The following is a 16867-nucleotide window of genomic DNA, read 5'->3' as shown; positions in this document are numbered from 1 at the left end:
ACAAGGTCCATTCAGAAGTCAACAAGTGCTACATGTTTTGATTCGTGGCTGTTTTTTTTTTTTTTTTGTTGTCTGAAAAGTCTGAAAAGTCCATATATTTTTACATGGACATGCTGTAATTATAGCTCGTTCTGTGGTTAATCAGACTAGCAGACCCTCTTTCCAATTTGCAGTAAATCTGACCTCCAAGTGTGAATGCATGCAATCCACCCCCTGGAATATATTTTCCAGTGTGTTGTGACAGGATGAGGGAACAATCAGCATGCCAATTATTATCAGAGTTGATTTAAATTATGGATATACCCTTCCAACCAAGTTTGTGCTCGTGTAAGCTAATTACTTAGGATTCCTTTGTGTGGAGTCCCAGAAATAATCATGTCAGGCTGTGGTCACTTCTGGTTCCACAAACCCTGTGATAATAACAGTCGAATGAACGACGTAAGGCTTTGAAAATTAATGGCGGCTTGAATACAGTCCATGGTGGAGCTATACTTAAAATGCAAGCTGCCCCACCAGTTTACAATCCTTCTGCAGGGTATGTCCTTGTGCAAGGTCTGATATATCCTTTACTCTTCTGTGAATTCCCCAGACGCTCTTTACGTTTTAGTCAAAATTTTAGGTCTATTTGGACTGCAAATGTATTTGAGCCTTGCCTGTAGTAAATCCTAAGCCTAGAGTCACAATCTTCCAGGAACAGAGGCAACCAGCTGATTTGTCCAGTGTTTGTAGATTGCTCTGATGCTCGGGTGCCTTGACTTCAGTCGTGGTCATAACCCCGCAGGGATGCGTTTGGTGACAGTGTAACACTCATGCTCAGTGAGATCACACGGAGGCTGACACCACATCCACCAGGCCGGAACTCTAAAAGTCTATTCACCTCACTCACCAACTCCAGCTCTTCCTCTGTCTGCACGGGCCGGCGGAAAAGGGGGGGACGGGGGTAGAGAACAGAGGACGTTAAGTTCCTGTCAACTAGCTACAAACAACTTTGCTCAAAATATGAACAGCTTAAAAAACAAAACACATCGGTGAAAAGTATGTTTGCTTTCCAGAATAATTATATTTCTGAAGTGACACTTCACAACGTATGCTGCTGAAAACACAGACTCTGGTTCTGAAGCTGGGTCACAGTTGACTTGGCATCCAGACATTGGGTTACAAAAAGAAGATATAAAATGTTTTTACACATCCACTGATTTCAGACAAGTTGGTTATTCATACTCCGACTCCTACTTGAGAGTTTTACTGTCCAGTATGGACTGAGAGGTTTGGTTGCTGAAATTATATATAGGCTAGATACATATACATATACACATATACATATACATATACATATATGTATATATATATATATATATATATATATATATATATATATATATATATATATATATATATATATATATATATATATATATATATATATAAATATATATGCAATATTCTGTCTTATCGTGGCCGAGTCGTCATCCTGGTGCTTGCATTTGTCACTCTCACCAAATAATTCAGTTTAGAGGAATTCTGTCGCAGAGAAACGTTTTGATGGACTGCAGTTACAGAGGAAAAACAGAATGACAGTACAGGAGGTGCCACAGAGAACTGTGAACCACGTGATTCACCTCAGTGTTAATCCTACAGAAAGTTTTGGTTCCACCTGCTTTATCACCTGCTAGTTGATTCAGGACCAGCTCTTTTTGGGGGGTACGTATCTGGGTGTTGGACGCATCTGAGTGCACTTTCTGTGTTCACACCAAGCGTACTGATCTGCATCAAACTCAAGTTTGCTTTAAAAGGACTAAGCCCTGTGAAGTGAAAACATCTTGAGAGACAACAATGTTTTACCTTTTAATGCAAATTTGCATTATAATATAAACAATTTTGGCTTGTGGTAACAAAATCAATAATACCTATAGTTAAGCTAAGTATAAAGTAAAAATGAATTTATTATTAAAAAAATAATCAAATCTATATTTTTATAGCAATAAAAAAGAAATCTGGCTTCATAGAAGAATATTTTCTTTTCAAATTGTTCTGCTGTTTTGAAGGCTGAAAACTGGGTTCACATTTAAAAGCTTCACAGTTTCTCTTTTTGGGTTAGTCGGGACATGCCTTTTTAATGCCGCTTGGAGACTTTTAAATGGTGACTGTGTAACTCCTTAACTTAACGATAATATATGTGACGACTCTTTCATCATTTTTAGTCCTGTTGTCAGACCCAACTAAGCAGGTAGAATAGTTCTTATGTTATTATTAAAGCTAATCAGTCTGTGTCTTCACAAAGTTGAAGTGTAAAGATGAAGTGGAATAAAAGTGTCCACCCCGATCCTTCTGAAGCTCAACAAGATCACACTCACTTTCACGACAGCTCTTAAATCAATGGTTCCTGCATGAGATCTATTACATAAATATTCAATGCCAATGGCACCATAATGGTAAGAATGAAAAGGGAAAACGACCGGGGATTTCAAGCCATAACTGGTGCAATCACTCCAGCACACCTTTGACCAATCAAAATGCCTGGATCTAGAGTATCATTATAAGACAAAGGGCTACCTAAATAAATTGCCATCTTATTAATGACCACGTTGGACTTGAGAGGTTTTGATCCCACTAAGCCGCCCTCTCCTCACCAGCTGCATGAGGCTCTTGCCACTCTGTGAAGTGATGACCCTCAGGTCCGGTTTGCGGCTGTTGACCATCTGAGGGCTGGGTGGAGCTGGAGACTTAGCCAGGACTATTTTCCCCAGGCTGTTGCCATTGGATACGGAGAGGAGGCCTGGTGAGGCCCTGGCGCTGATGTAGCCATTAGCTGGAGGATGAAATAAAGAGAGGAAGGTTTAGTAAAAGAAGTAGAATAAGAAGGTGTTTTTGGATTTGTCTGTTCTGATGTTTCTGAATCTGTATCTACATGTTATCTGTCTGTACATTTCTGCTTTTATGTGTTCTTATTAGCAAGATTGATGGCTCCGTCACAACACATGCTTCTCATCATTTCTGCAGCTCCTTCACATCAAAACCGTGTCATGCTCTCTCCTGAACTATTTCATTTCTGCTCTTGCTCTATCAACACTTCGCCTCTTTTGTTTTTCTTGTTGCGACTTTATTGAAAATAAAAAAATGTCTCGATACTCTTTCCATTTCATGCTGTAAAAAATTTGACACTCATCAAGTTAGTTTCACCGTCTCTGAGCCGCCGTCTCTGCTCTCCACTAAATAGTGGAAAATCCTTGAGTGCAGTACAATCACAACATTGTTCTTTCATTACTTTACATATAGAAATTACTGGCGAGTCAGCTGTGCTTTATTCCACAAATGTAACAGAGCAAAAACGGCAGTAGCCTTTAGTAAAGTCTGAAGTTTGTTTTTGTCAAGGATTTGCACTAAAGTTAAAAGCCTGTGTAAGGCGTAAACACTTTCATATTGTTCCACTGGATCAAAGGCTGCAGCCTTTTTTGTAAGGATTTTATATTTTGGGCTTTTTTGCCTCATAGCAGTCGGACTCAAGAATATGTTTCCAATGCAAAACCACATTTTCAATGAGTGACTAATCCCAGCATACTGAAGCAATAAATGTGGAAAGAAAATATTACGCTTGGTAGGCGAAGAAGCTTGATGGATTGATGTACAACAAGTTTTCATTTCAGTTTCAGGGATCACAGCATGCAAATATCTTTAATGTCAAGCCATGAAGTTTATAATGAGTGATTACTCAATAATTTGCAACTTAAAAATCTCTTACTGAATTTGTAAATATTGAATATTATATTTTTTTTCTTTTATTTTTGCTAATACTAAAAAATCTACAAAAAGGAGAGACCAATGCATTTTTTAGGAAGAACACTAAGAGCCGGAGTAAAAAATCTTTTAAGCTCTTGCATGAGAGAGAAAAAATAATAAGGTGCGCAGCTGAGAAAACAAGCCACTTCTGTGCAACAGTGGGTCTAAACATACAATACACACGGTATTTATAACTTAGTTATAAGTGTATGTTTTTTATTCACATTTAAGTACATGAACTGTTTTCATAGTGTTTTTCTCGTCTTGCTGACCACTAAAATCGCTTTACACTACGAGCCACCCTCTCACGTCCACACACATTCATACAGCACTCTCTTTGTAGATAAACAGCGTGTGTAGATATCTCTGTAGACTAAGTCAAGGAGTGTTTTTTCCTGTCATACACACAATCACACGGCAATGGACGCATCAAAGGGGTTCAGTGATTTGCCCAAGGACACCTGGGAGACATGGACTGCAAGGCCAGGAAATCAGATCAAATGTAAATAATATGAATCCACAATAAGTACGATAAATATAAAAATGAAATAATATGTAAAAAAGATAAATAAGTCCTCCTCCAGTGAGCAGTGGTTCCACTTCCTTTCTGTCCGATCAGGGGATTCCAGGAACTTGACAGGCTACGTTTTCACAGTTAAACACACCTTCCTTTGAAAATGCACAACCGTCACATTCCAGTCCTCTACAAACAACGCAAGAGTCGCTAAAAGAAAAAAAACAGACCTCATACGTTGTGTCTGCGTTTTTTACTTTGAAAGCAAATTCTGAACAACTTTATGACGCGCTGCATCGTACAGTATACCAGGGTTTTCATGTGTTGCTTTTTCATTGAAAATTAACTGAGTGGTGATGGGAAGAGCAATGTCTGGGTGTCATGACAACAGGACTCCAGCAGATATCAGCATGGCCATGTTGAGGTTAAAAGACAAGCCAGCAGACGCATTGAATAAAAGAAGGGCAGCAGGGACTTTCCCAGACCCGACAAACACAAACACACGCACACGCATAAAGTATTCCCCTAGGACGGGAGAAGGGTGTGTGTGTGTGATAGCAGATAGCAGTTCTCCATGACGTTGCCTCCAGACGACAGTGGCATGTGACTCTGCTTCATCTCAGTCACACACACACACACACACACACACACACACACACACACACACACACACACACACACACACACACACACACACACACACACACACACACACACACACACACACACACAGTCAACAACACTACCTGACAACCAAATAACAAGTGAACAATCTCTCTGTTATCAGCCTAGTGGGAGGACCAGGACATCGCGGGTGGGGGTGTTGGGCAGAGTAAAGGAATGAGTAAAAGTAAAAAGGGTGAAAGTAGGAGGAAGAAGTCTGAAGGTGGAGTTACAGTCTCAGATGAACAACAACAAGGCATTCGCTCTGTGTCTTTAACCGGAGCAAAATCCAGAAATAGGTTATGAAAAACTATTTTTCAACAGCTTGCGGAGCCCTGATAGCAGAAATAGCATCAAGGAAATGTCTTTTCTGTGATGTTATCAATCCCTCGCATTGTTGGAGGAATTTTGGGCCACTACTTCTTCACAATGTTGCTTTCGTTAATTGAAATGTGTGATTTTTGTTTAATGCAGTTAACTTTAGTCCCAATGTAGCATGTCACTCCGGTTGAGGTCTAAACCTTGACTGGACCACAGCAACACCAAGATTCTTCTGTTTTTCAGGCATTATGTTGGAGACCTCCTGATCTGCTTGAGGATCACTGTCCTGTTGCATGACCCATTTTCAGCCGAGCTTTTGTGTCAGACAGATGACGTCACATCTGTCCTAAAAATACAGAGGAGTTTTGCGACCACATGACTGAAAGGTGCCCGTGTCCCATGACTGCAAAATGACGCATCATCACCTCTCCACGCCACATGCTTGACACAGTATTTCTCATCGTAACCAAACATAGCATGTCAATTTACGGTGGAACATCTCCACTTGTGTTTTTTCTGTCCAAAAGACACCAGTTCCAGAGATCTTACAGCTTGTTTAGATGCAAATTTGAAAAGCCAAGCCTTCGTGCCATTTTCTTTCTTTCAAACAAGTCACACCAATTCAGTTTTTTATGTAATGTTATTTTATCTAAATAAGATTTAATGTGAATTATTTAAAATGTAACAATAGAGTTGAAAATATAGCTCATAGGTTTTATTTGAGTTTCTCTGAGCATTACCCGGTCTGACCTTGGGATGAACTTGAGTGGTTGACCACTCCTCACAAAAATGGCAATAGTCCTGGATTATACTTCACTTATTAGTATAAGTACTCATCCTTACTTTAGAATTAAATTTACTGTTTGTAAATGACCTTTATATCTTTGAAAATTGATGGGCAGCAACAACTGCCTCTGCTGACGTCTTACCTCTTTGGCATTGTGTTAATGCACACTTAAACGGTCCAGACCAGCAAACTAAGCTGTTCAACCAAACAACACACCACAATTAAATAAAGCAACTGAAATAAATAAAAAAAAAAGTTGTGATTTGCTTAAAAAGGACCAATTCTGATTTTATTCCAAATATTATATAATTGTACATTGTTGACCTGGATTATCTGAGAGATCTGGATGGTTCATAACAACAGAGGATCTGATCAGACTTTGGTCTTAAAGCATTCAGGAGGGAAAAAGCGGAGGAAGAAAACAGAGAGAAAAAAGAGAAGCTGCAAGAGGAAAGGTCATTTGAAATGACTGCTTAGTTGCTGACCTTACGACCCATCAAACTTAAACAACAACATGAGCATATGGGAGCAGATTGATAAGCCTTCTATTTAAATACAGAATAAAATAAGTAAAATGAAAATAGGAAAGGGAAGGTAAAAGACAAATTTGAAGGACATAGGAAAGAGGAAGAACTAAACATGAAACGAGAGCAAGAAAACAAGCTAGAAATGACTGATTAGAGATGGGGAAGAAAGATGGAAGTAGAAAAATGTTGGAAGGGTAGTACTATGACAACAGAAAAGAGAATCAGGGAATGATTGCGTGAAATTCAAGGAGAATGGAATAAAAAAGGGATAAGGATAAACAGGACAAGTAAGAAAGGAAGGAACGTAGCAGATGGAGCACAAGTAGGTGGTCGTCAAAGGGATAATAGAAATGAAAACTGTACAACAAAATGCCATGGGACCCGGGAAAGAAGAAAAGAAGTGGAGATAAACAGATTCAGAATGGAAGAGTATGGGTGGGAGAAGAAAGACGGAGGAAAGGGAAAATATGGAAAAACAGGGTTTAGGCAGTAGGTGATGGAGCAAGAGGTAGAAAAACAAGATGAAAAGAAAAGCAGACGTGAATGGAGGAAAGCAGAAAGAATAAAGGTACGAGTGGATGAGATGGAGAAGGAAGACGGCAACTACATATGATACAGTTTTAAAGAGATACAGGAGATACGAAAAGCAAAAAGGAAAAATTTCAGTGACACAGAAGGAAAAAGGCAGTAAGAGGGGATAAGAGGGAAAGCATGTACGGTGACTGTTCAGAGAAAGAGTGAGCACGCAACTTTAAAGAAGGAAAAATATCGGAAAAGAGGAAACGAAGAGAGGGAGCTAAAAAAAGATGAAGGATAATTTGGAGAGTCATTGGAAGGAGTAAAGAGGGGGCTAAAAAGGGATTTGGTCTCCCAGCAGCATCTGACCAATGAGATCACCTGCGTCCCGTGAACACGGGGTAAACTCCCACTCCCCCACCAACGGGCCCCTCTGGGGAATCCTGTGACCCTCTGTGTGTGTTTGTGTGTTGTGTAACGTGCACGCCGCACACGTGTGCGTCACTGACTGATGGGAATCTGTGGCTGGTTACATTGTCTCCATGTTTGCGGGCTAAACAGTCGAGGGGCGAGAAATGAGACGAGCACATACGCACACATACGCACACATACACACACACGCACACACACATACGCACACATACACACACATACACACACATACACACGAGCCTGTGATTTTCTGTGCATGTGTATCTACCACATGTTTTACGGCCGTTCTCAGGACAACATCAAACATCCTCGCAGAAAACAGCCTGCAGTTCTGGCTTCTCGGTGTGTCTGTGTTTACGCTTTATTCTGGAAAGTGACTTGGTTTTGCTGAACTTCACAGCTGCAGATTCTTCAAGCATTTCTGAATGTTATTTCAGTATTTCTTTTTGTTTTTAACAGACCTTGGATGAATCATTTTTTATAAAACAGGCATCTGCATTTGAGAGGGTTATAAGTAAATAACATCTAGTAACACGGTTACATCTGCGTTACATCTGTTAAACTGTTAAAAAAAAGAAAAAATAAGCCTTAAAAAGATTTGGTTTTGCTGCTGAGGTTTGGCCTCCACGCAAACATAATGACGTGGGCAAAATACGAGCACTGGCCCTCTCGGTCTTAATTCTGAGAAGATTTAACCAGTGGTTGGATTCAGCATGCGATGTATGAGGACTGTTACCAGAAGCAATACAATTTTTTCCCCCCTCTTTTTGCAGGGTTACTTGGGTGATATTCATCGGTGACATTCTGCCCGATTGGCCGCTAATTAATAACTGAATGAAAGTTGTGATTTAAAAAAAAAAAGAATTTAGAAATTAATTGTTTTAATTTAATTTAGTCCTTTTTAACTTTTTAAAGCCCAACAGATAAAAAACTACACACAAAATCCTATTTTGTTTGTGTTATGACAGCCCCTATTGTGTCCATAACATTTCTAGCTGTAAGCTTTTTTTGTATTATTATAAATACATTCAGTAATCAAATGTATTTTTTGATTTATTTGGTTTTGATTATGAGGATGGTGCAGAGGTCCAACAATATTAAATAAAAACATCTTGCATGTTATGGTTAAAGATGTCAGATACAGAGTCATTTGAGAGGTCCCTTGTGCAGCAATGATGACGACAAGCGGACATGCTTGAGTAATAACTTGAATATTTCTACTTTTTAAAAGCTTTTTCAAATGTATTCAAAACTGTAGCAATATTATGAAATTTTGTGGAAAATAATAACCGAATGAGCTCTCTAAATTTATTTATGCACACACATTGCTATTATTTTCCTTCTACGGTATCCTGCAGATAAATAAATTACCCTTATTACTTGTATGGTAGACAACTGAATGCGTCACAGCACTCTAATGGATTCAAAAACTGAGGACACAACACAAACCCATCACAACCTTGTTCTGCTCGTGACTCACCCTCCCACTACACCCGGCATATGCTGCAGGTGTAGCTAGTAAACAGACTCATTCTGCTGCACACCCAATCTGCAAACAATCATATGTTGGGTGTTCAGTAAAGCCGGAGGGTAAGACATGACAAAAACCTAAAGACCCCACAACCTGAATCCAGTCCAGCTCCGCACCGCTGAAATAGAGGCAGAGATCTGAAGACAAATGACACTAAAAAGACAAATATCTGCACTGACAGATGGCACCAGTGGTATCTGTGGTACCCACATGGTTACAACACATGCCACATTACTGCAACGTCCCCAGGTTTCAGCTGAACCAGTGACCCGTGCTGCATGTCACACACCTCTCTCTTTCTTCCCCCACATTTCCTATCCGCCTCTTTGAAAATGGAAGAAAAAACAGTGTTCTTGTTTGAGGGAGAGAAAAAAAAGAAATCCAACAAAAAATTATTGTAGGTGCGACTCCTCTGGAGTCAGAGAATTTTTATATCGTCTTTATCTTTTGAAAAATATCATATTTGACTTATTTTTCTTGTATCCTGAAGACATCTTTTTTTCCATCATATGAATGTTTATGCGTTAGGACCCTAGCTGTGTGTGTGTGTGAGTATGTGTATGATGTCTCCTATTACACTGGGCCGGGCGTGGGAATGTGTGGAATGCTGGGTGACGTCAATGGTGACATTCCCGGAGCCCTTGCTCCCTGGACAACAGCTGAGACCGGCAGGTCCAAGAGAGGAGGAGGGCAGGAGAGGAAAAAAAAAAAAAAAAAAAAGGCAGCAAGCAGAAAAAGAAGTAGAACGGTTCAAGTGTGAAAACCAACAAAGAGGAGTGGAAGAACTGCGGGCAGAGAGCAAAAGTAAAGAGAGGGCTTTGGTGTCAGAACAGAGAAAAAAATAGAGTAGACGAGGAAAAAAAGAAAATTGGCTGAGAGGAAGGAAGACATCCGAATGAGAAATGGGAGAGTAGGGGAGGATTAGAAAATAGAAAAGAAAAATAGTAAACATGCAGAGAGTTTAAGAATTTAATGGGGGGCGAGTACAGGAAGGGCGGGAGCAGCCATCCGGGTAAATAAGGACACCTGAGCTGAGCTCTGGGGACGACGAGGTTTTACGCTTGGAAACATAAAACCTTGTCATCCCCATATTAGAGCGAGTGAGAGAAATCCTGACATTCACCTACTGACCAACCTCAACACAACCAAGCTACAAAAAGGTCCTTTCTACTCCAACGCACAAGGTTCCCCAGCTCCAAAGTTCACGATGACCAGCTCATTAGACGTTTTACTGCTTTACTCATAAAACAATCCCAGCTGAATCTGTGACCCCAACCACCCTATGAATGTACAAGATGAAATTGCAACTTGTTTACTTTTAAGAGCATCACTCCGTACGAAGTGCAAATTCTTTCTTTGATAGACTTTGAAAGCTAATATCGATATAGAAACTTGGTGTATTCCACTCATACAGTGCAGGGGAGTTAATATAAATGTATTGATTCATTTTGGCTCACCCTACTCTTAGACAATACGTTTATCAATTGAATATAGTAAGAAAAAAAAACTGCCTCCCCTCTGTATCTACTGCTTGCTGGCAGTATTTGCCCCGGCTAATGGGATTTATGGGGGGAGCTCTGGCCAGTATCAAAGTCACCTCTGAGGAGAGTCCTGTGCCAAGACAAAGGACAGTTGGTTAGTGGGGTGGGGAGCGGGGTAGTAGATTATTCCAGAGAGAAGACGAGGGGGAACAGCTGAGAGGGACAGGATGAAAGGGGGAGGTGTGGATGGAGCGACTGGGGGAGGAGTAGTCAAGAAGGGAAGTGGTCGACGTGAGGAAAGTTAAGCAGACTGATCTTAGGGTGACAGTGTTGTAAATTTGTACAAATTGTACCGATATTACAGGGAAAAAAGGAGGTTGCTTGGTGTAATACTTTGAAATAATTGAGCAAACAAGCATCGCTGATGTCGGAGAGGTTTCCTACCGGATCAGCCGATTTCCAGCTTAATAATGGCGTCCTTGTTTATTTTTTCTTCCCATTGGTAAATTACACATATGACTGTTAACCATACATGTACAGCTACTTTACAAGTATAAATTACCCATTACATATTTACTAATCACCATTAACTAATGGGCCTTTTTTTGTTTTAGTATTATTGAAAGGATTGTTGACAGAAAAATAGTCCACATCCTTGTATGTTTATGCCAACTCTGCTAAAGATGTCAACACCAAAGAAGTAAAAATTAAAGCCACAACTAACCACAGTGCAATGGAATTTGATCTATATTTACTAGCAACAAATCCTGAGGTTTGCTTGTCAACGCACCTTAAAAATAAAACTTGACAATGGGTTAAAGACAAAAATAAGCAGAATAACTATTTCCCCAAATAGGATGCGGGTACTTTAAACAACATGTTAGAATGAATGAAACTACTTTGTCCGGTGACCTATCGAGGGTTGATCCCTGCCTTTTGCTCCAAAGAGAGCTGGGATAGCCTCCAGCAGCTACCCTTCATAGGAATAAGAAGGTACATATACTGAATGGATAGTTACAAATTGGATTTTTCCTATTTTTTATTGGAGCAGCTAACATATTAATGAGTCCTCAACTAAATTTTCTGTCTGCGTCCTTACCCATCAACTTAAATGGCCACCTTCTCTGATTCTAATACTGCTAGATGTCTTTTCTTATTAAAAGGAAATGATTCCCTCCGATATAATCCATCTATCTCACCATGTATGTTCAAGAAAGAGGATAAATCATATTGAATTTGATTCAGTGGAACTCAACGTAATTGGATTATACTGAAGTTGAATGAATGAGGATTAATACGACTGTATTAATCCATCTAATGGATGACATGTGGCACAGACTCCACAGCAGGTTAATATTTGAGTCAAGAGTCTTAAAGTATACTTAATAAAGTTATGGTTCCCAAGTTATAACACTGAAAGGAGCACCAACAGAAAAGCAGAGAGGAGTTTTATAAGTACTGTAGTGCTGTCTTTTCTTTTCCTCTTTCTGAACTCTTGGGTATGTTTCCCTCCCACAACCTGAGACCCTTCTGTTCTTTTGGACGGTTCACAAGCAGCTTGAGCTGTGACCCTCAGCTGTCACCGATCAACAGGTGTTTCCACGCTTGTGCATACGTCTGTGAGTGGACTGCGAGTCTGTTGCCATGCATAAATATTCTGCACCGCTCTGTCCGTAAATCACATCGAAGTTTAATTTCCCTTTAAAAACGTCCAGCTGAGGTGCATGAGCCTGAAATAGATCTACTTACGGACTGGACTTGGGCACGCTCCATTGGAGTTCCCCAAATCTCCACCCAGCAGAGCACCTACGACAGGAAAAAAAAAGAAAGAAGAAAAAACACTTAACTGTAGAGGCACTAATGTAAAAGTAATGCATGTTCCCTTTGCTAAATATCATCAAATCAAGTGTGTCATTAAAAAAAGTGCTTCTGCTATATACACTCATTTTATGCTCTGAAGGACCATAATTGCTTTCAATTTTACATTTCCAGTTTATATGTAAGTGCTGGTTTCATCAAACCTCACTGGCACTTATGTTACACTCATTTAAATGTAAAAAGCCTAAAGGTATTTAAAAATACAAGGTTGTTAAAGACAAATTACATTTATTGGAGGAAAAACATCAGGTTTGAATCGTAAAAACAAGCGTTGATGTCTATTAAACTGTGTGTGTGTGTAATAATTAAACATTGTCCCTTTTAAGCAAATATGTGTTAATAAAATCTAGGAATCCTGTAGATGCTTTTATGTTTGCAGTAGATACAGATACTGTTAGAAGAAGCATCGCTCCTAAAAAATGATGAGAATTCTGCTGAGAGAAGGGAAACACGCCACTTCATGATCTAGATGTTGTGGAGTGGGAATCATCCTAATAATTAAGAATGAGAGCTCAAGCAAAATATGATCGTACAAATGTGCATGATGAAATAAGTAAGTTAGTGTTTGATGTTCCATTAAGAAGACAAGGAATCTGAGCATTAATGACAAAGTTTAATCAAATAATAATTTGCTACACCCCAGCGACACAGCAGTGTTGTATAGCGAAAGAACTCAACGGCTGGCTAAATAAACCTAACAAAAACTGATAATTGTCCTTTAAGCTCTCACATATTACTTGTGGTTCACCTGGTTTTGTGATTTTACATGAGGAAAAACCATATTCTTGTAACCATTTCATTGTACAGTAATGTGCACAACATTGTATCACACCAGCAGCTTATGGCTGTTAGGTGGTAGCCAGTTCGTACATTTGGACATTTTTTTGTCTTTATGTGCAATAATTTGTCCAAAACCTAAGATGTTTTCATCGATCTATTTCAAAATCGAGATCTTATATAGTTATAGTATACGGAGAGGGAACTAGGAGAGCTACAGTACGCTCATATCTAATAAAAACATTGTTTGGTGGAAACACCGACCACCCGCAGCAAATTCAGTTTCACTTTTGTTTTGTGGAAAATGTAAAGGAAATCCAGATACAGTCAAACTCAGAGTTGTCATTCAAAATCAGTCATCGCTTTTTAATAACTTTAACTGAATATGTACTTAGTTGCACCCTGAAGTTGTCAATTATCTATACCACTGTTCATCGTATTCAGGATATGGATACGAGTTAAGTTAACCCAGGATCCAGGAGTTTTGGACTTGACAGGACTGTACGAGTTAGCTGTGGCAGTCGGTGAAAATACTTGCAGACACAGAACTGTAACAAAAACACCTCGAGCTGATCAACATGTCAAACTCTGAGCTTTTCCTACCATCAAGTCACATTTCTAAGTTTTTGTTTTTCTGGTTTAAGAAACATCCACTCATAACAATAACAACATTAGAATTTGCATATTGACTCGACTAACGCTCTGTATTTAATTCAAATCAATTTTATTTATATAGAGTCTATTACAACACAAGTTGTCCCTAGGTGCTTTCCAGAGACCCAGAACATGACCCCCGAGCAATCTCTGTACAGAGTACAGATATTTTAAACTCTGAAAAAGCCTGTTGTTGTATTTTAGTAAAAAATAAATTAATAAAAAATACAGGAAGTGTTGTTCATGAATATACTTCAGCTTAGGGCTGGGCGATATGGACCAAAAGTCATATCTCGATATTTTCTAGCTGAATGGCGATACTCGATATATATCCATATTTTTTCTGTGCCATAATTGGGGTTTCCCCCAAAGCATAATAGCTTTGTTAGTTTAATTTTTTTCTGAGGCAAACCCTTAAAAAAACAGTCAAGTTTTAATACAAAGCCTCGTGCCAAATGTCACACGGGTAGGGTACCTTTATTAACAGAGGTCTGCACAATATCAAAATGTATAAAACAAATGAAATAAAAATAAAATGCCTGCATATATAGAATAAAAATGATTCTTGAATAAAATAAAACAAATATCCCTTTCCTGCATAACAATTAAATTAAAATACACTGTGCAATTAATACAATGTAGACAGTAACAGGCAGACTTTTCCACTGAGGTTGACAGTTGTGCAAATGACAAAACATTTGTACAAATCTCAAATAAAACATTCAAGTCAATTTGTCACAAAATAAGCTATATCAAAATCGTTTTTTTTTTAAAATCGATATAAACGATATTGTCTCGTACCATATCGCGTTTGAAAATATATCGATATATATTAAAATCTCGATATATCGCCCAGCCCTACTTCAGCTATTGGTTGAAAAGCCCCAGTGGCAACAGATTTTTGTCTAGCTTAATAGCCGTCAACATAAGAGTGTTGTTGCTGTGTCCTAAAGCAGCTCACTGGGTGAATGTTGGTCAAGATCCACCATATCAATAAGATACTGAAACACCTGTTAAATAGCACCATGGTCATATAAACGTGACTGGTTGTTTATGCTTCCTCAAACAGCTAAAAACAGAAAATTGGCTGCAACTTGATTGTAGATGTACATGCTGTTTTGGCGTGATACAGAAAACACGCAATTCAACACATCACAATCATAACCAGCTTTCAAATTCATTCTAACACATAATCTCCTGATGTTTTTGTTCAAATAGGAGAGCGACTCCCCAACACCTATTTTTTTTCCATTTTGTGCAGATTAAGTCTTATGAATAAATTCCTCTTCATGATAGCGGAAACTCTGGGTCATTCAGGGTAGTGCTCCAACGAGCAAAAATGATAAGCTCAACGCATCTCTATTAATGAGGAATGCATGGCAGGGCACAGTAGAGGAGCAGGGAGGGGAACGGGCCGTCCATTACTGCTATGTGATGCCTCAGAGAACGGTACGTTATGAAAGATGCTGTAATGCATTTGTTGCACGTTACATCACCTAATTCTGACTTACAATGAGATTATGCTGGTCGGAACAAAGCTTGATAAGTAACCTTGTCTGAGACGCAAAAATGGGGCACAAATCCTTTTAGTCAGACGGTGAAGGATTGGTTTACCACACACAGGCAGCGGAGCACATGCAAAAAATGTAGCTGCTCCAGTCAAAGAAATGATGGATTTCTGTCATTATGAGCAGGGTGCACTGACATAGCACGCAGGCTGGATAGAACATCAGTACACAGACGCAGAATCACTTTTGTGGTCATTTTGCTGCTTGTCGACTCAGAAAATTCTCTCCAAGAAATACCTACTCTTACGTAAACTCTGCTTCCACACAGGTAGCACTTTATGAAAATGGACTTCAAGTAACTATCTCACCATGACAACCGTATCTGTTATGAAGGCTCAAACAACTTTAATTATAAGAGCCATTTAGGTCTCAGGACTCTGACATAAGCGGCTGACTGGTACAAAAAAACTATTTATTTTCTTTTTGTGTGTGTACATGTGTGTCATGATGGTTAAATGGGGACTTGAGGCAGGCATACATATCACAGTGTCGACAGAAGCTGTGAACTGGCATTCAACAAGTCCTGGGCTGCGATTACACTTTTGCAGAAGTCTTGTGGCGACTTAGAGTGTCTTTTTTTTGTTATGTTTGAGACAGAGGAATTAGTTGATGAAAATCAACAGTGTGATTGACATCAGTTGAGTTGCACGCATCTTTTCCTGCAAGACTAAATCTTGAGATATTCTGTCCAATAGTCTTGGAAATCAAAATCTGCAAAATTTAAAAGAGGTACAGTATATTCATAAATCAAAGACTGTCTCCACTCCTTGTAAATCAAGCTGTCGGTGGCTATCTTAAACTATTTTACTTTTGTGGAGCTCTTTTGAGATTTTGTCAGAGTGGCTTCTTTCATTTTTGGTATATCTTAAACACCTGCTGCTGCTTTCAGAAACTCTTGCCATGATTCAGAGGATCTTGTGCTGAGAGAACTAAACACCTTGGTGCTTAAGAGCTAAAAGTAAAAAAGGCTCTGGTTGGATCAATCAGTGGCAAGTATCGAAACAAGATGTCTACTTATCAGCAAATGTCACAGGTTATTGATTCACGCAGTAACAAATATGCTGCGATGCAGGGAGAAACCAAACCATTCCAGCTGGGTTCCACACGGTCTCTTACCTGCGCTGGCTGGTCTCTGTGGTAACCCTGGTGACACGGTGCTCCTCTGCAAAGCTGGTTGCTGTGGCGACAAGAGGCGGGGATCTGTGAGGGTGGAGGTGACGAATGAGGTGGTGGTGACCAGGGCGCCAGCAGGGTTGTTGCTGAACTGAAGGGCTGCGGCCGCGGCTGCGTTCTGATTGGATACTGGCACGGTGACTGGCATGGAAAAGGTGGGCTGTGGGACTGTGGACTGATGGAGAGACATGAAGAAGGTGCTTGTTAAGAGCGTCGCCACATCGACCCCGCATCACATGTATCCATAGATATGGAAACGGACAAGTGA

At 39.5% G+C, this 16867-nt stretch overlaps 1 protein-coding gene across 9 annotated transcripts in view; it reads right to left on the bottom strand.

Moving 5' to 3' along the window:
- The window catches only part of mef2d (myocyte enhancer factor 2d), a 121021-nt gene that overhangs the window by 17519 nt on the left and 86635 nt on the right, over nt 1–16867 (bottom strand). For 6 of the 9 annotated variants that reach the window (XM_061717369.1, XM_061717363.1, XM_061717371.1 and 3 more), the window contains exons 5-8: nt 16543–16774; nt 12299–12355; nt 2631–2809; nt 878–907 (exon numbers count right to left, since the gene is read on the bottom strand). In XM_061717369.1, coding sequence (XP_061573353.1) covers nt 878–907; nt 2631–2809; nt 12299–12355; nt 16543–16774 — 498 coding nt within the window. The remainder of the gene's footprint in view (nt 1–877; nt 908–2630; nt 2810–12298; nt 12356–16542; nt 16775–16867) is intronic. The other 3 variants (XM_061717370.1, XM_061717374.1, XM_061717365.1) reach the window with 2 other exon arrangements.

Source organism: Cololabis saira, chromosome 3 (assembly GCF_033807715.1).
Source record: "Cololabis saira isolate AMF1-May2022 chromosome 3, fColSai1.1, whole genome shotgun sequence".
NCBI lineage: Eukaryota > Metazoa > Chordata > Actinopteri > Beloniformes > Belonidae > Cololabis > Cololabis saira.
This window is presented reverse-complemented; position numbering and strand designations above follow the sequence as displayed.